The 19871-nt window shown below is 33.4% G+C and overlaps 2 protein-coding genes across 8 annotated transcripts in view; both read left to right on the top strand.

Annotated features, from left to right (window-relative positions):
* Positions 1–306: 306 nt before the first annotated feature.
* LOC105339997 (serine/threonine-protein kinase PAK 1) lies at positions 307–17178 on the top strand. Of its 6 annotated transcripts, XM_034449709.2 has the most exons (9): positions 307–448; positions 696–768; positions 9448–9669; positions 10328–10521; positions 12032–12278; positions 12674–12812; positions 13324–13387; positions 14110–14595; positions 14990–17178. In XM_034449709.2, exons 3-9 carry the CDS (start codon positions 9637–9639, stop codon positions 15306–15308), a joined length of 1482 nt encoding a protein of 493 aa, XP_034305600.2. In that variant the 5' UTR covers positions 307–448; positions 696–768; positions 9448–9636; the 3' UTR covers positions 15309–17178. The 6 variants fall into 6 exon arrangements, with proteins under 6 accessions (XP_034305600.2, XP_011444119.2, XP_011444118.2 ...); XM_011445817.4 differs by lacking the exon at positions 9448–9669; XM_011445816.4 differs by lacking the exon at positions 10328–10521.
* A 2268-nt stretch (positions 17179–19446) lies between these two features.
* The window catches only part of LOC105339998 (uncharacterized), a 37282-nt gene continuing 36857 nt past the window's right edge, over positions 19447–19871 (top strand). Inside the window, exon 1 of one of the 2 annotated variants that reach the window (XM_011445820.4) lies at positions 19447–19650. In XM_011445820.4, the coding sequence (XP_011444122.3) occupies positions 19568–19650 (83 nt within the window). In that variant the 5' untranslated portion in view covers positions 19447–19567. The remainder of the gene's footprint in view (positions 19651–19871) is intronic. The other variant, XM_011445821.4, reaches the window with a different exon arrangement.

The raw sequence follows: 19871 nt of genomic DNA, 5'->3' as shown, positions 1-19871 counted from the left end.
TTAATTTTCTATTTTGAGAACATATCACATTGAAATTTTGGGTATTTTTGGTTTTTTTTTTTTTTTCTTTTTGATTGTTTTTTTTTTTTTGGGGGGGGGGGGTGTTTTTTGGGTTGTTTGTTTGTTTTTGTTTTTTATTTTTTGGTTCTTTTTTTTTTTTTTTTGGTTTTGTTTTGTTTTGTTTTGTTTTTTTTTTTTTGCTTTTTTTTTTTAAGGGGGGGGGGGGTGTTCGTTATTTACCATGAGTGTCGTCAGCAGCTGTGGAAGTTGTACAAGAAAATATTCTTATGTTTTTAGAGTTACGCCTCTTGATTTTCAGGTGCATTGTGGGTCAATTTTTCCGGAAACAAACTTCAGGAAGTAATGTTACTGCCCAAAAAAGAAAGTCTGCACGTTTTGAACATATTGATGAAGTAATTATGTATCCATGTTTTAAATTCAATTACTGGTAAGTAGAATAGATCAATTATTTCCTTGTTATGACGTATTATTATCAGTATTCCACTAGAAAATAACGATAAAAAATAACTTTTCAAAGTGAAACAAGTTGCTAACAATTTTTGGAGAGAAACCAAGCAAACAAAGCCTCAAAATGATGGTATATCTCTGAAAGCAAAATATTACAGCTATATTTATGAACATATAACTCAACATAAAAGCATTGTCATAGTACGAGATTTTTCTATTTTGAGCAGATGGTGTGAACATAGCGCGCAAGTCTCGAATAAGGAAGTTACACATTCAGGAACTGGAAAATTTTGTGATTAGGTATTGTATTCTGTTCTGTCATATTCACCATTCATGTCCTGTTGATAATCACCCATACATGTTGGACAGTGTATTGTTTCTTTGTCATCATGGAGACTACTATGTCCAAAGTCAAGAGAAGGGCTAGCTTTGTGGTAATGAGTTATTTTAAGTCCTATCAAATTCTTTCGTTTAAAATAACGCATGTATATTTTTAGGATTTTGTTCGAGTGGTTAGTTATAGATAAAGGTGGCAGATATGTGTATGCAGCTGCTCTAGTGTTGCCATTATTATTACACCATCATTGCCATTGATATTGTGATTACAGATTTGGAGGCGCTGTTTTAATTATATTTTTTATGTTCACTAACTTAACTTGCATTTCTTTACCATTTAGAATTAGCATAAGGAGTCATCATTATTTGTAACTGCTTGATTTTATAAACTTTTGATTGTGAATGCGTCAAGTAAATGTCAATTTAGATGTTGATGAAGTTCAGAAGTTTCCACACGAAAGTGTTCTGAACTGTAGCATTTTCTCTATACTAGTATGTGGACTTAAACCACTATCCATAAGGCTCCAACAATAAATATCAGTCGCTGGAACTTCACTATTTTTAATTTTGTCAATTAGACCTCATTATAGTATGGATAGTAGGATGCAGTTCAAACAATGGCAATTAAAATTCAAAGGTCATAGTACCAGTATCATATTTGTTTTGCACATGCATGCAACTTATGTGTCATAGATGTATGACACACATGCATATATGTACCAGAAATTCCACTTTTGAGCTGTGCATTTATCATTTTTATCCCACCAAATTTTTTTAATACAGTAGCATATTGTACCAAACTTTCAATGATTCATTTGTTTATGTTAAAACATATACAACAGTTTTATCAGATTTTGGGTCAGGTTTTTCTTATCTTTCTTTGTTGTTTTCAAAAAGTTCAAAAAAGAAAATTATTGTTATAATTGAAGAATTTCTTCATGGGCAAGAAAAAAGATTCATTAAGCCCATTTCCATTGTCATTGTTTTATAAGTTCTTTAGTTGTATTATGTTGATTTGTATGAAACTTCAAACAAAATATCAATCAATGAATAGCCTAGTTGATTAATTTAAAAGGATGGCCCACCATTACTCATACTATGAGATAAATGGACGAAAATGGTTCTTAAATTTAAATGTACTCTTTGGGGTTTTTTTTCAATTCTCATGCACACATGATATTTTTTTCTTTTCTCACAAAAATAGTTAACAAACTATAAAAAAAAACCAAATAATGCAAATTCCTTTGTGTATATACACACTGTATCTAATATTACATTCTGTCTGATTTCGTTGATAAACAATGGTTGGATGCACTGAAGTGAATCAAAACTGTGCGCTGTCTACCAAGATTTAAAGCAGTTTGGAGTTGTCTTCATTTGATATGTTAGCTGTGCTTCTTGTTAGGCTTATTTTATCCCTGTTGGAAAAGTCATAACCTGTGTCTCCTGAAGCGGACAGTGGTGCCTATTAATTTTACCATTTACCAAACATTATGTGCCAATCTTTAACACTACACTGTAAATATGACTTAATGTGAACTTGTTCATGTATGGCAGTATAGTTTCAATGGATTAGTAATTTTGTTGTAATTGCAGATGTTGACCTCAACTTTCTAACTAATATCTGTAGCACAGGAATCAAGTGATTTGTTGTTGTTGACGGAGGTTTTTTAATTAGAAAGGTCAAAGTTCATTGTCAGGTCAATCCCTATTATTTAGGGTCAAGGTCAGATGAAGGTCAACAGCTTCGCAAACATCAAAAAGTGATAGCTTCCATTTGGGTCCCCATATATCTATGATACGAACCCATCATGATGAAAACAAAGCTAAAAGACATGATAACACATATACATATTGAATTAAAAATTTCAATTGAGGAAAAGAAAAAAAAAATAAATGCCTACAATGTTACTTGATAATAAACACTTAAAATGCATTTAAATATAGGAAATATGAGATGCATCAGAAAATCTTGTAGGCTATCTGGAAGTGTTGATGGTCTAGATGTAAGAGCTTGAATCCTGGTGTTAGTTAAGAGGATGTAAGGCTGTTGTATCTTGACTAAAATCCTGTCCAATGGGATTTCACGGTGAACAAAACATAGGGGGCCGGTAGTATTACAGCCAGGCAAGAGGTCCTACTAGCAGTCTAATGCAACAATATACATGTACTTCCATATACAATGTACACAATTTAACACCCATCATGTAGTAAAAGAATTCTAATATTTCAAGTACAGGTTCATATCGTTAGGGGTTTCATATTTACACAGTCACTTTCATTGTTGTGTGTCTAAAATTTCATTCAGGGAAATTTTAGGGGAATTTAACCCAAGATTAACCAGTGTCTTTATCTTTGGATTATCCTGAGATAAGCTAGGTCTGATGCTGCCCCTACAGAATCCAGGTCTCGGGATTATAGGATATTCCCAAGATTTTGTTTTACGCCAAAACAGTTTTATCATACAGTACGCTTGTCAGTCTTCTGTTGATCCTTGGGTTATGGAGAGTAAATTTTCTTATCAGCTTTTTAAATATGAAAGGCATTTCAGTATTTGTACAACTAGTTAAAAACTGCTTAACCTGGATAGGAACTTATTTGTTACTTTAAGCGAAATACCTGTAAAAAGTATAAAGCTACAATTTAAAGTGTACTAAGTAGATGTAATATTTATTTGGTTTTGTTTAAATACTGACTTCCAGGGAAATTTATTCAGAGCTGTCATTTAAAAAAGCAAATGTCTTTGTCGTCAAAATTACCATATATGTATTAAGTTCAGTGGATTCTTTAAAGAATTCTGGTAGTACATGTATTTGCTGAGTTCTTGTGACGAATTGATTCGTACAACTTTGGTGTCTGGCATTTGGTGTTTGGTACTTGTAGTATATTTGCTTTTAAAATTCTTGAGTGATTATAACAATATATCACCAAGCTCTCTCGCATGTATTGTAATGAGTACTAGCTGGGATACTAGTACACTGTAGGACTTTATTATAGTAGGTAGATAGATATTCTCAATTTCCTGATTACACGATGATATCATGAGTGGGTATGACAATGATGATGGTGTACAGAGTGTTTATTGGAAAACTTAGTTCTTGTTCCCATTAGTTTTACTACCATGCCAGTTGCTTTATAGTGCTCCACTTGCTTAAATTGATACTAGACATTTTATTACCATATCAAACTTACAACTGGATTTATGAAACACTTCATTGTATTATGGTAAAATCTTCACTGTTTAATGTGAAAAAAATGAAGATTTTGACCTTCTTTTTTTTTAAGTGGGTGGGGGGAGATAGGTAGGAATTTGGGGGGTGGGGGGTGACTAAAGTGGATTAAAAAAATGTTAGGATATGTATCGATAGCTATCTTTTAGGTTTATTATAGATCTGTAAGAACATGCTCTCTGGTCAAAGAGAGCTTCAGGTATATTGTTACTACCTGTGTAACTACAGGTAGACTTGGTTGTATCTGCAGGGGATAGAGACACGACTGTCACCATTACCTAGTACCTGTAGTAATGATGGCATGTCATTAGGCCGGCAATTATCACTTCAACATTAACTTGTCTGATAGAATGGGGCAAGTCATCTGCACATGATCATTGTAGTACATTGAAGTTCTACACCTACATGACTATATATACAGATAGGGCAGCTAGTAGGTACTTTATAAATTTAAAGGAGGGGGGGTTATAATGTTTTACTGTATTTTGCAGAATATAGTACTATAGAGTTCTTTTTTATCAGAATATTTCGTTAACTTGTCTGACAGAAGGGCCGGGGCATATCATGTGTTGCATATTGTTATTCTTGTGTACAATGAGATTCTGCATGACTTTGTGAAATAAGGCCATCCTGAAAAAATATTTGTTTGGAATTGCTGCCTGGTTTCTAGACCCAGGAGGGGAGAGGGTGGTCTATTTTTCACTAATATCAAAAATTGATAATTAAAAAAAAATTCCCATATAAAAAAAAGTTCTTTATTTTTTGCTATTAGAATTTTATCAGTGAGGCTATTTCAATGAGGCAGGAGGCAATTCCAAACAAACAATTTTATTTTGGACTGATACAAAATTTGGACACAAAATAAATACTTCATGTACTTAGTACGTTTTTTATATCGATTGACATTGATGGAAATCATTTTTTATACTAAGGACTTAAACTTGATATAGTTTGCAGTTAATTTATATATAACTTGTAGAACCTTGGAAAAGCTTGATGATCTAGGATAGTTAGCCTCGGAAAAGGAAGGATGCATATTCATATATTTAAAAAGCTTAAGAATCATTTAATTAATTGTCTTAGTTCCTGATATGGATGCAGGGGTGCTCTAGACAAAGTCACTTTTTGTTTGGAACCAAGGGGTCCAAGGCTCATAATAATTGTAATTGTGGCTTAACTTTAAAGAATATTTTTTGGTAAATATACCACCTTAACTTAATGGTGGTGCACATCTCACAAAATGATGTCGATTAAGATATGCATTTTCTATTTATTAAGAACATGCATTCCAAAAATTTTTGACACTGAATAGCAATCAAGCTTTCTATTTGTACATGCATTATATGGGACAGGTATTCACTTCTGATGTCTCCAAGTTGCAGGAGATCAATACAGTCTAAAAATAGACATGACCATCCAGGTTTTTTTTAATGTATATAAAAGCGGTTTGTTCTCGTTTTGCACACATTTGAAAATCTAGTATAGAAAAAATGTGTGCAGAACGGGAATTTGTCCAGGTAAGTTAATTACCTAATTGCTATATTCCGTATCACATTTAATGCTTCAATTATAGTTCAATACCTAGTTCCAAAGCTACAAAACGCAAGGAAAAATTGATATATCAATATTTTATATGATGTACCCATTTTTTGTCATATATGTTATATGTAAATTTATATTGCACAATTTTGGATGGTTAATTTTTAATATTTTGTTTATTGTTCAACCACCACCCACCCCCACCCCTTATTGTGTACATATAAGCCACAGGAATCGCACCAGGTTATATGTACATTATACACTAAACTCTTCTTTGAAATGCCATTGAAACTCGGGTAAAAAGCAGACTATAATTGTTATCAAAACACTTACAATTCACACCTATTGTTTTGAACTCATACAATTATCAAATGTGTGCAAAAACGGGAACACACTATTAAAAACAAGCAACAACAAACGCTATTTATACAGACATATATATATAGGGGCTTACAGGTACGTGCTACGCCGGGACAAAGACAGTGAAGTTTTGCCAACTGACTAATTGCTACACTGAGCCTGATTGCCACATCTTTGAACTCATCTAAACATTACCACTCACCTAGGAGGCTTGACACGTGACACTCGAACTCGCTGTACAGTAATGCATCATCGCGATTAAATGATAGCCATTGTGTGTTTGTTAGTCATGGGATATGTTACAATGAAGCTGAAGTAGATCTTTGTTTTTGTTGAGGAGTTGAGTTATTTGGGGGATGCATCAGGGTATTTTTTGTGTTTGGCTGCCAGGCTTGAGAAGATATGAGAAGTGACTGTTCATATTTTAGACAGGGAAACAAAGGCACTGTTTTTATGCAGGAAGAATCTGACTGATATATTTATATATAAACATAGTACACATACAAATTACAGGACGTTTAACAGAACTTGGGCAAAAATCTCCCCTCGAGTACAAGGAAGGAACGCAAAATTTCATACAAGACAGCTAGAGTGCGGTATTTAATGCACTGTTATTCTGTTGCAAATATAATGAGCCGCTTTTTGATACGCGCGTTTAATTAGATCATTGTCAACTACATGGATATTCATTACAACTGTGCATGCAGTGGGCCTAAGTTACTGTATGACGATAGGATAAGTACAATGTATAGGGATTTTTATTTTTTTTAAAACAGTTTGTGAAGTACTTTGTCGAATGGGTTGAGGAAGTTATATAGTGTTGGAAAGGAACTAGCTGACAAATTACAGTTTACACACAGAATGTGGCCCCTTATTGTGTGACAAAACTCTTACACCGTGATTCTTCTCGAGGAATGTGATATTTAAAACATTTTCAAGTTTTTTTTCAATCTTGTGTGACATAACTACATCAGGAAGGAATTTAAATCCTTTACGAGAATTTGTCCGCGAAGCTCTGAATACTGTACCTGTATTTACATGTAGGTTTGTTTTACATACACACAATTTTTTTTATTCAGGAAGAAGCAGTTTGTTTTTTGTCCTCCCATATCAAAGGTTTATGAGACATAAAAGTAGATCAACCTAAGAAATGTTTTAACCACATTTGAATTTGTATTTTGATGAATCTCAGCTAGGATTTGATTTTGTTTTTCCTAAAAAAAAAAAAAAAAAAGAAAATGACAAAATGAATTGTTAAAGCCACCATATTATATACTGATCCAAAAACAAAAATGTTCAGTCCATTAAAATGGATTTCTTACTTATTTAATTGTTACCACAATTCTAATATCCCCGTCCAAAGAGACTGTGAATTACATGATTTTGGTACTGTACCTATTTTTTAACTATATTGAAATCTGAACTCTAGCTCAGTTTATCTTCTTTGGTTTTATAAATAATCAATCTTCACATGAGCATCAATTTTACAGTACATGGATTTTTATTAAAAATTCAGTTTTGAGGTTTGTAAGGAAATTCTTGGTCTATGATCATGAAAATATGAAATACATGTAATACTAAAAGTTTCTGACTTTGCTTAACTTTTAATTTTGAGGATGAACTCAATTAAAAACAAACTGAATGAACTGCAAGTGAATTAGTGATGAGAGCCAAATATGAAAAATCATATATATATAAATAATACCAGTATATTCTTAACTTTGAAAAAATTATTCCCAATTCCATGAACAATGGGTAGAAATTATATAGCATACCGCTTTTTCAGATTAATCTCATATCAGATATATAGTCAAGGTAATGTATGTACAAATAAGGCATTATAATCACTTTACGCCTGGTAACTTTACGTCCTGGTGATCGACTGTTATTGAAATAGTGGGAGGAGGAGATCATCTAAGATCTATAATATTTGATATTTCGCATGTCGTGTGTTGTGATTTTCTTAACAATGTTATTTCATTCATGTGTTGAGTGGTACGTGTTTATATATTAAGTCATAAAATCAAATACAGCACACGTACATGTACTTTAAATTGATATGATTAATCAATACATGTACATAGTTAAGTATGACAGTATTTCATGATCAGCTTATGGTCACGAATGGTAATTGCACGAAAAGGTCTATCGCTATCAGACTTAAATTTTATGATTTTATTATGACAAGGATGTTACTAAGCATGTAGTTTATATAATGCTGTTTTTTTAGAATGCTCCATTTTAAGGCAATGGGTAATTGAGTGAATGAGTGAAGAATGAGTGAATAAGTTCTCTCTTGTCAAATGCTTATCAAGTGCAAGGTAGTAAGTTTTTTTATCCACGATGATTTTCTTAAAGTTAATAATCTATTTTTAATAGTTTAGCTGTAGTTTCTATAGTTGATTTTGTAGGCCAGAGTTTGATAGATTTTAAGATAGGAAGATTTAATTGGAGTGAGCTTGCATAATTATTTCAAAAACTGGATTCCAAATCTTTTCAGTTGCGCAAACTTGTCCTGAAATCTATCTGAACATAAATCACAGGATTCCAATCCACATTAATTTAACACATTTATACATTTGTGTTCAATGTACAAGCATATACAAGCTTTTGAAGTTGGAAAAATGCTTTTTATTGAATAAATTATAATTTCTGTTCGTGTTAAAAAAAAAAAAATCTCGATTTGGTTCCTTTTTCTTCAGTCATTCTTGGGAGAGCAAATAAACAATTCTTTTAAAGATGACCCAAGAAAAATTAAGAGTTGTATGAAGTTCCAGTAATTTTTAATAACCTAATTGTGGATTGTGTTTCGCGTGCAGTGTCACGACGATTGCCTGTGAATTTTTAAGTTTTAAAGCAATTAAAACCCCTTCCTGTAGTTATTAAAGTTCATTAAGGAAGTCAAAGGTTTTTAATTAGAAGATATCTCTGCATGACCCAAACATTGATTTATATATATTTTTTCATTTAGGTCTTCATTGTTTGCAGCTGGACTTTATGAAGAAATATTGCCTTCATCGAAAATCATCTTAGTGCTAAATGCTTGTTCTTAATCTTGACATTTTTTTGTTATGGAACATATGAAATATGAAAGTTTTGGGATTTTTTTATTGTTAACTTGAACATGTCGACATGTTCTAAACTTCTAATATTAGCTACATTGTAGCTAGGGTGTATTTTGAGGAAACATGCCTTCAGTTACTGCTTTGAACCTTGTATTTGTGTATAGGTACCGGCTGATTCGGAAGGTTTAAAAGCTAGACTTCATAAGGAAGTCATGAACTAGCTTATAGCATTCATTTAATCTCTTCGCTGTACAACATGTAAGTTCAAGATTAAGGCTACTGGCTACTTTGTTAGATATTTCAGAATGTGGCGTATTGTGTTTGTCTTTAAAAAGCAGGAGGTGATCTTAGATATTTTAAGAACCTAATGATATATAATAAGATTTCATGGTTCCTTTGCTATATAATCCATTGTCAGTGTTGACTTTGACTCGTTTTTTTTGATACAGCAACTTTAGACAGTAGAGAGCGTTGATCATGAGTTTCATAAAAAAGTTCCGCAAAAGCCGCATGGGAGCGAGCAGCGAGAAAGACCCCTCGGCTTCCGGGATTCACGAGATTAGCTCGCCAACAGGAGTCAAACACAACCTGCATATAAATATTGACATGGTCACGGGAGATCTGATACTCTCAGAGACATGGAAAAAACTGCTGAAATCGGCAGACATTTCGTAAGTAGATCATCGCCACACTCCCACCCATGGAATCTTGGATCCGCCTCTTCCTCTCTGCTGTGTTGGATCTGCCCTCAAGTTACTCCTCTAGCTATGAATGAGACTGTGATCACCTCCTCCACATTAATTTATTAATCCTCCAAGAGTTACGCTGCGTTTTATGCTTCGTATTTGGAAGTGTGATGAACCTATGGATGATTAACCATGCTGTGTGTTATGTCGTACATGTATACTCATTTTGTATTGTATACACCTCTACTATGTACTGTATTTTGTAGCGAGACGTAACAAGATATTGCTCGGTAACCTTATTGTTGTTACTGTACAGCATGGAGATGTACCCGAGCCTCAAAACCATGATTGTTTTTTTCTGTCAATACATACACCTTTGTAAAGTTAACTGTTAAGGTCAATCCTGCAATAAATTCCATGAGGACAAATCAAATTCAGAAGCATTGATTCAGGAGTATTATTCTGCTTATTTAAAAAAAAAAAAAAAAAAAAGGTGCATGTTGACAATGAAAAAAAAATTTGGTTGAGACTGAGGATTATGTATTCCTATGTGATATTTATACTGTATTTATATTATTACACACACAGTTCTGGCTTTGTAATCGTATATATTATCGTTGCCTATTTTCTTTTTCTGCTTCAGTTAAGCATGCCTTTCAAGATTGGTGGTAAGAAGCGGCCCTCGGGGTCGTCTTCCTCCGATAACGCCCCGGCCATGAACATTGGTCCCCCCACAGCCGTCAAACACAACTTTCACGTAGGTTTTAATCAGGAGACTGGGGATTTTGAGGGGCTCCCTCCAGCATGGACTGCTTTACTTCAGTCCTCCAATATATCGTAAGTCTTCCTTTTATATCGTAAGTGTCTTCCTTTGTATCACAAGTCTTCCATTATATCAAATCTTCCATCATATCATGCATATTAATCCTTTTATATTATGAGTCTTGGTCTTTATATTAATTAATACATTTAATTAGTATGGGAAGTTTTCCTTGAAGAGTATTCTAGTATCGTAATGCCTATTCCTATAAAGTCTTCCTTTATAGCAAAACCCATTGTTTATATTGGAGGTTTTTCTTTAGTCGACTTTTATGTTGCAAGTCTTGCATTATATTGCAAGCCTTCCTGTATATATCTAATTAAAAGATTTCCTTTTGTATTGTCAATTTAATCTTCCTTTTCTGACAAGAGAGCCTTTGATATATATTGAGTAATCTTGGATATCCTTTGACAAGTTGTTCTGACAACTGGTATATTATCCGACACATATTCTTTCATAGGCTGTCGGTATGAAATTATTAATTAGATAAGGATATAGACACCTGTTATACCTTGCGAGTTTTATTCTATTTAAGTATTATAATTAATCTTCCCATTCGTAGTCCTGGTAAATCAGAGCTAGTACGTTAAAACGTCCTCTCCATACCCTGTTTATTGACATCAAAACATGTAAAATAATCTTATAAACCGTATTATTACTAAGCACCATATTCCATTGTATCTGTACGAATCAACTGTAAGAATTACTTCACATGAGACATGCAGACAATATCATTCTATTTAGATATATGCATATTTACCTATAATTTTGTTTATCACAAAATTTAAATATTGTTGTTAATAATAATATAATTAACCTACCTAGCCCAACAAAATGCTTTATTTATAATTGATGAAATCAAGTTCTCCTATTTTGGAATAACACCCCACCCTTACCCTAGTACTCGAACCAAAAATTTGGGGGGGGGGGTTTAGAGGAGGAAGACATCTAAGCTCACTGGATGCAATTTATTATGCAATTCATTTCCTTCATACCATTGTTTTTATTGAGTCATAAACTGTTTTATTTTTATCGCATATACAAAATATATAGATCTGCTTATTTTTCCTATTGATGAATTAAAGATAAATAAAAGTTTAATGATTGATATAAACTTAATGATCAACTTGTGATGTCAGCTGAAAAGACTTTTCATGATGGTGGGTTACTCTGCATGAAGTCGTTTTCATTTGTGAAGGTCATTTTTTCATGAATTGATAATTTTTCAGTTACATGAATTCTGATATTATTTCCTGGATTTGCTAGTATAAATGATGAATGGTTGTATAATTTATTTTTAGGATGTACATTTTTTGTTTCCAATGAAATTTATGAAAATTGTGCCTCCACAAATTCTAATGATTTCACAGTACCGGTAACTGTGTTCTCCGAATAAATCAGTTATCACCTAGACATCAATTATTTATAAATTTTGACAATGCATTCAAGAAATTACATTGAAAGTAGAGTTTAAGTGAATCTGATCTTGAGAGATTCTAACTTGCTTTTTGATTGGACGATTTAAAGGAAAGCTGACCAGGCAGCCAATCCAGAGGCTGTTATTAATTCACTGCGAACCTTCACCAAGTCCGTCAAGAAAAAACCTGGGGAGGGCAAGTTTATCAACGTTCAACAGTCAATCGCCGAGTCCGATGATGAACTCGATTACAGCGATGAGGAAAAACGCAACAGCAAAAAGTCAAATGAAGAAAAGCTTCCCGCCCCACACAATGTGGACCCCCCCGTTTTTGAGAGGACACCATCAGACGCTGAGGTAAGTGTGTAAATAAAAGAGGAAACCATTCAGTATTACTATTGGTACTTTATCTTCAATTGAGTTATAAAAATGTTGCTTATAAGTTGAATTAAACTTCTTGTGCTGTAAATGATTAATTAAGTTTTACATGTTAGATGATTTTTGATGAGTTTTTCTGTGAATTAAGTGCAGATGTAAATTTCAGTAAAAAAATGAATGTTACATAATGTTTTGAATCAATTATGAGAGGGTCAAAGAATGGTGTTTAGTCATTTATGAGAGGGTAAAAGAATGATAATAAACACAATTTCTCAAGTTTTGAGATGTATTAGAAACTATAACATTTAACTATGACATTTAGTTGTATTTTGTGTTAATTTTCATAGTTACCATTATATCCCTTTTTCCTTTAGCAGCATAAGACTGATATTGTTGATGGTGTGAACAAAATTACGATCGACAATGACAACGAACCTCCAGCCGAAGCCATCCAGAGGCGACCCAAATCTCAAAAGAAAAACATGACAGACGAAGAAATCAACAATGGCCTTCGTGAGTTCAACTGCTTCTTAGAAAAGAAATTAAAGAAACTTTATTATATTATTTCAGTTTGGTTCAATTAAAAACTTTTTTTTTTGAAGGTTTGTTTTCCAGTGTACAAATTGTCCGTATTGTATATGCTTCATTCAGAATTTATTAAACTCAAATGAATACAAGGAAAATCACCTTTCTGATTAAAGCAAAGTTTTATTTTTATGAAAATAGGGGATGCAAGGATAAGTTTTTGATTTCTCTGTAAATTGCTTCCCTTTATCGAAGCTCTTGTGTAAATGAGGCTATATATATATATTTAAAATTAGAAATGAACAGACATACCTGAGCAGCCCCACATTTACATAAACTTTTATATTGTCAATAAGATTTTACTCCGCATCATACTTGTATAATTATCAATAATACATGTATCAAGTCATAGGGATAAAATACTTCTTGAAATTGAAAACTTTAGATACTTGTTTTCCAATTCATTTGATTACTGATTTTTTGTTTGTTTTTTTATCAGGGGCACTTGCATCACCTGGGGACCCCACCTCTAAGTACACCACTCAAAAGAAACTGGGAGCTGGGTAAGAAGTCCATTTACAAATGTACTATAAACCTAGCTATAGGTTGATACATGAACAAGTTTTTATTTACATCTGTAACAAGCTACAGAACAGATGGATAATATAAGAGTTATAAGTTACAGCAGAGCTGGAAATAACTCTGATTATTTTGTGAAATGATTTTTGAAGATCATAGGAGATTTACCTAACATTAATATTAATATTTAAGTATTTATAACATTATTTATTTGAGTACTGTGGAATCATCATTGTTTCTGGGGGACCGATGTTCGTTGCTTTCGTGGGTAACCCTTGCTCATGAATTTACATCCCCACAAACGTATATACATTTCAAGTACCAAAAAAAAAATATGGCTACCAACAAACATTGACAACCCCCCCCCCCCCCCCACCCCAAATAAAAATGATTCCATAGTAATTGCAAATGTCTTAATCTTTTTCACACACTTTGAAACATCCCAGTAATCGAGATATCGAGGGTAAAATACTGAAAAAATAAGTTGTTGGGACTTAGAATCACTTCGACATATCCATTGTATTCGAGATATCAGTGTTCAAGATATCAAACTTCAACTGTATTATATTTTTAATTTGATTTCTGAAAAATTTGGTAGAATTTTGAATAATTCGTTAAATGTTTTAAGATACATTCGCCTTGGAAATTTAAATTCAAATGTTAACAAAAAAACTTTTGTAAACATGCTTTGAAATTGGTATTGCAGAGCATCAGGTTGTGTGTACATGGCAAAGCCAATCAAAGAAGGAGATACAGTGGTGGCCATTAAATCGATGGATTTAGCCAACCAGCCCAAGAAAGAGCTTCTCATCACAGAAATCGAAGTCATGAAAACCTACCGACATCAGAACATCGTCAACTTCTTAGATTGTTACTTCCTGTCGGAGAAAAATGAATTGTGGGTAGTCATGGAGTACCTAGATGGAGGTGCGCTGACCGACGTTGTCACGGAAACCATTATGAACGAAGGACAGATCGCCGCGGTAACCCGCGAGTGCCTACAGGCTCTGAACTATTTGCACTCCAAGGGTATTATACATAGGGATATTAAAAGTGACAATGTACTATTAGGAATGAACGGGTCGGTCAAGCTCACCGATTTCGGGTTCTGTGCCCAGTTGAGCGGGGATAACTCCAAACGACAGACCATGGTGGGAACTCCATATTGGATGGCTCCCGAAGTTGTATCTAGGTTTGTACAAATGGTGCTGTTCAATTTAGATTTAGGATCATTAATGATTTTTGGTGGGACATGACTTTTCATCCAACAAGTTGTGGTTTTTAACTGAGCATACTTCCCATTTGTCAGGAGGATAATCCTGTCCCATCAAAAGCAATGGAAGACCCATTTTATGTTTTGATTTTTTTTTTTTTTTTTTTGTTGATAACTTTAAAAGGCAAAAAAAAAATGAAAATACAACGGCATTGTATAGAATTGTTTGTCCTGTCAGTACAGAGTTGATATCAAAATAAACATCAACTAATCAGAAGTTGATAATTAAGTCGAGTGTTATCCATTGGAGATGAGTTACAAATAGATTCTTCATTTTTATCAAGGAAGTTATCACTGTATGATTCTTTTGCAGGAAACATTATGGCAAGAAGGTGGACGTTTGGTCAATGGGGATCATGATAATCGAAATGTTAGAAGGCGAACCTCCATATCTCAACGAAACCCCACTGAAGGCTATTTATAGAATTGCCACCAAGGGAAAACCCGAAATTAAGAATTTCGAAAAGCTCTCTAAACTACTTCAGAATTTTATTGACCGGACATTAGAAGTGGACGTGGAGGATCGCGCAGATACTGACGAACTTCTGGTGCACGATTTCCTGAAATGTGCGAAAGACCTCAAAACCCTCCGACCCTTAATCGTGGCAGCAAAGCAAGCCACAGGACGCTAATTCATCATAAGTGTATATATAGTTTAAAGCGTTTCAAATTTTACTTTGATTTTTGTGTCATAACCACACAGCTGACGAAGATTTTGTACACAAAATGGCACATACCTTTTTCGCAACTGTACTGAGTGTATGATGCTATCATATGGAAATACTATGCTCTTGTTGAGTATTTTTCTTCCAATTCTCTATGTATGTTTTCAATGCAACTAGGCAATATTTTGTGAGGGAAAAAAATGATATCTCAATTGCATTTTAGCACTCGATCTGTACGTGAAATTAGTGTTTAACATTGAAACAAGTATAATGCATTCCTTCAAACTACATGTATGGTATTCCCACCACTTCCTGAACTCTTTAAAAATCAAAAACTTGTCACAAGCCATGTCGTATAGTTGAAAGGGAATATGCAGTCTGCAGAAAGTAATTCAACAGCGATAAAAAAAGATTTTAATTTAATGTACCATTAAATGGTATGATGTGCACAATTTTCACAAAAATTAACTAGGTAATATGCATTTCTTCTTTTTTTATGTTTTTTTTTTTGGTTTAGTATTTAAAATGAATTCTCCAATGTTTATGCAAAAATATTAATAATAATATCTACATGATCTATGTCCAATTAAAATGGAATGAAGACTACCCAGTAGCCACTTTTGCTTATTTCTGGTTAAAAGCAGATTTAGTAGATTTGATATTCATTGGCTTGGTTTTATTTGACTTACCGTAATCTTTAAACTGTGTATGAATTGTGTATGAATGATTGACTGATGAGGAAAATTGTCCATGTATGGTGGAATTGGAGTTATTCATGTATGCCTGCTCAGAACACTGAGACATTTTACTTAATTCAACATTCCATGAATGATCTCTCAAATATTTTATTAAAGATGTATATTTGATATTTGCTGCCATCATATTTTATTTTTTTCCTTTTCTGTTTGGACTTTAAATATTTTTTTTTTTTATTTGCGAAAAAATTTTGGTTTGCAGCATTGGGGATAAAAATTCTCAATTTTTTTTTTTTTTTTTTTTAAGAATCGAATAAACTTTTCATACATGTGATGTGAATGGCTCGATGAGAGAATTTCTTGATCATGTGACTTGTGTGGTGTAATTTTGCTGCTAACAAAGCTGTGTTGCTATCTTCCATGTATATTTTTTGTATCTCTGTTGATAGATTTTTTTTTTATCGATTGTATTTTTTATACATTATTATTATTATATGTCTGTTGCAAACCATTCCTGTTAATTTTCTATAGTATTTATCCCCTTTTTGTTAAATGAACAATTGATATAGACAAAAATTAAAATTCTTATGTGCTATATATGTGAAAATAAAAACTCTGCTGGTGAACCTGCTCTTTGTAAAAATTGGGAATTCAATTCTGTTGCTTTGCTTTATAAAAAATCATGGAATATCTTATGTTTTATATGTGAAGATAACACCTTTTGACAACAGGAAATAATTTTACCACATATAAAACAATTTTTTTTCCATTCTTCCAAGTGGAAATATGCTCTGAACTTCAACTGGCTTTAAAAATGTGTATATGTTATTTGGATGGTGGGAGGAAAAAAAATACCAGTATTACATATATGTGTACATGTGTATTGTAAACAACCACTCCTTTCATTAAGATATCGATAAGACTACACTGTTATGTTCACATTGACCTTACAGCAGGAAATTGTAATTTCCTTCGACCGGAAGTACATGTACAATTGTGTTGATTTTAGCTGAATTTTTTTTTGTTCAATGCACTTGTCACAAAAAAAAGAATGAAATCAAGGGTTATCTTCTCTTTGTAAGGGGAGGCAGATACCATAATGTAATTTATAGTGATGTATGTAATAAACGAATTTAATCTACTTTATTTGGGTTTTCTATTACATGTAGTTGTGGTGTATATATCTGATGTATTTTCCAAAAAAACCAAAAAAAACGCAACAAAACATTAACAAGACTCAATGTAGATAATTAAAACTGCTCTTTGTTATCAATGATGAAATTGCTTAATATTATATGCAGGAAACTTTGTTATTTCATAGTGTTAATATTTTTTTTTTTTAGTGTTGTGGTGACATTTAAGGGATTTCATTTCTTACTTATAAATTACTATAGTAATTTTAAATATTACAATAATATTTTCAAAGACAAAATGTAAAAATCCGAATAATTAATTAGGAATAAACTCTTAACTACTTTGTTTCATTAGATATAACCACTGTGAATTTCAGTGATTACCGGGTACTGTACATGTAGAAAGCTTCCCAGCGTTTAATTATTTGAGGTCTTGGGTTCGATCCGTGGCTGGGACAGACGTTTTGATTGACAGAAAAGCAGGTCGCTTCGATTCGATGAAAATCATCGACAATGTCGCAGTTTGGTGAATCAACGGATCGAGATATCATCATCTTTTTCTTCTCCAAATTATCGGAATATTTTAGTGGGTCGAGCGGGTAGAGGGGGGGGGGGTCTCTAATTTTGGTTCCTTGTCTACGGTAGGGGGTTAAACAGGACATGCTCAGCTCTAAATATGTTTGTTTCTAAATCTAAGGGTCCCCAACACCACAAACAAATAATGTATTTAAATGGTATGATATTGTAGCATGTAAGCGATTTGAAAATATGATCATTTTGGTGGGAAACAGTTTTCAAAATATTTGTAATATGCAAGTAAATGTGTCGCAATCGGTGTGGAGAATCTTTGTTGTTTTTATGCAATTTATCCGGAATCTGCTGACCCCTCGAGAGTTAGAAATGGAAATTTGGAGAGGCTGCAATTACGATCACGCACACAATCATTAAGGCGCTCGGGGCGCTAAGACATGTGGAAGGTACATGTATGGACCATTTTTCGTGGATTTCATGGGTACACTGAACCCACTAATTTTATAATACACAATTTTTTTTTAATTTGATCATCTTCGCTAGCCTATTAGGGTTTTCCATACACTCCGTTCCTCCTTTGACTATCGAAGATAAAAAATTTTATTCAATAATCTCTATAATATTTATTGTTTGTAAAACTTGACATCATGACCCAACGAACTCATTCCATGAGTAATTATAATCAGCGAAAAATCAAGTTGCTATTGCCACGGATGTATTACACATGTACATGTATATATAATATGGCGCTGTGGTTTTATCATTATTCATAGAACACATTTTTTGTGTATTTCGTTGATGCACATGTATTTGTTAAATGAATTGACACAGGTGGTTTTGATGAACGAAATTAAACTTTGTATACAGCTTTACCAGTCTTGTCAACTATACAAGATATTTTGAAACTAGCGCTGATAACTCTCAGAGAGAGAGAGAGAGAGAGAGAGAGAGAGAGAGAGAGAGAGAACACGTCCGCGCAACATACTGTGTTATTTTTCCACCTTAATTGTTTGAAGCTAGTGCAATATACGCTTTTTGTTGCACATGTACCTACCGGTACTGCTGTCTGTCTCGCACACGGAAACTGGGCTTCTGGCATTGGTCCTCATTCAACGCCCAGTTTCTGCATGCCCTTTACTCCCCACCATTTGGAAATCGGGACACAGTTACTAAACCAATATAGAACGCATTCACAAGTCACAATATTTGCACTGAGTTGTTAGAGAAAATTGCTAGATTGAAATACAATCCAGGCACGTAGCATCGTTTTTGAAAGTGAATTTTCCAAAATCTTCAAAATCCTAATCCGGGGGCGGGGGGGGGGGGGGGGGGGGCTAGTATATCTATAACTTCAATATAACGTCAAGAACGTTATTGATACATCTAAAAAAAAATTCTTTGTCAAACTCATTAATGCATTCTTCTGAAAGTAGACAATGATTAGTTACGTAAAATATACATATATATCATAGTAACCTGGCTATTTCTACTGAAATGTTCGATCAGTTAAATTGATATACAGTACATGTACATGCATTGTAATAATAATGTACAAAAACCTTTTATCAGCAATATGAAAAGAATTTGCACAAATCGTAGTTATTGTATAAAGGCCTACAATGACAACGATGAAACCTCAAATCAAGCGCAAACTTCAAATGTATACATGATGTAAGTAATCGATCAAGTAAGCGCACCGAAATTTGGCGGGAATGTTTATTTCGGCAGTCACGTGAGAGGAAGTTACCATAGTTGAGCACGTGACAAACACTTTTCTTTGGCAAGGTGCCCCGGAGAAGACCTCCGTTTATCTATTTATCATGCTTCAAAGATAAAATGGTGTATAAACTATCAACATAAATTAAAAATGAAAACAGCCGACCACTTATCCAGCAGTCTACCAGCGGTTCTAAAGCAGTATCTTCCGGAGTACGAGCCCACTGTACCCGTGTAAGTTATGTCGTCGGTCGTGTTTACATTAGAGATCAATATCGATAAGGTTTTTATCGCTCATTTATGATATATTTCCTTCCTATTGATGATTTTGGTTTAAATATAAGAGGGCATTTAGATAGTATATCATACATGCACCATTTCATTGAGAAATTGCAGTGTTTTACGATTGATAGTACTTTCTGTACGTCGCCGTTCGAATTTCCTCATCTGTTTTC

This window comes from Magallana gigas, chromosome 4 (genome assembly GCF_963853765.1).
Source record: "Magallana gigas chromosome 4, xbMagGiga1.1, whole genome shotgun sequence".
Lineage (NCBI taxonomy): Eukaryota > Metazoa > Mollusca > Bivalvia > Ostreida > Ostreidae > Magallana > Magallana gigas.
This window is presented reverse-complemented; position numbering and strand designations above follow the sequence as displayed.

Coding starts and splice junctions, on each gene's coding strand:
- LOC105339997 (XM_011445814.4), top strand. CDS start 858: ATGGAGACTACTATGTCCAAAGTCAAGAGAAGGGCTAGCTTTGTG. Junction 903..10,327: donor AGAGAAGGGCTAGCTTTGTG/GTAATGAGTTAT, acceptor TTTCTGCTTCAG/TTAAGCATGCCTTTCAAGAT. Junction 12,279..12,673: donor GGACACCATCAGACGCTGAG/GTAAGTGTGTAA, acceptor TTTTTCCTTTAG/CAGCATAAGACTGATATTGT.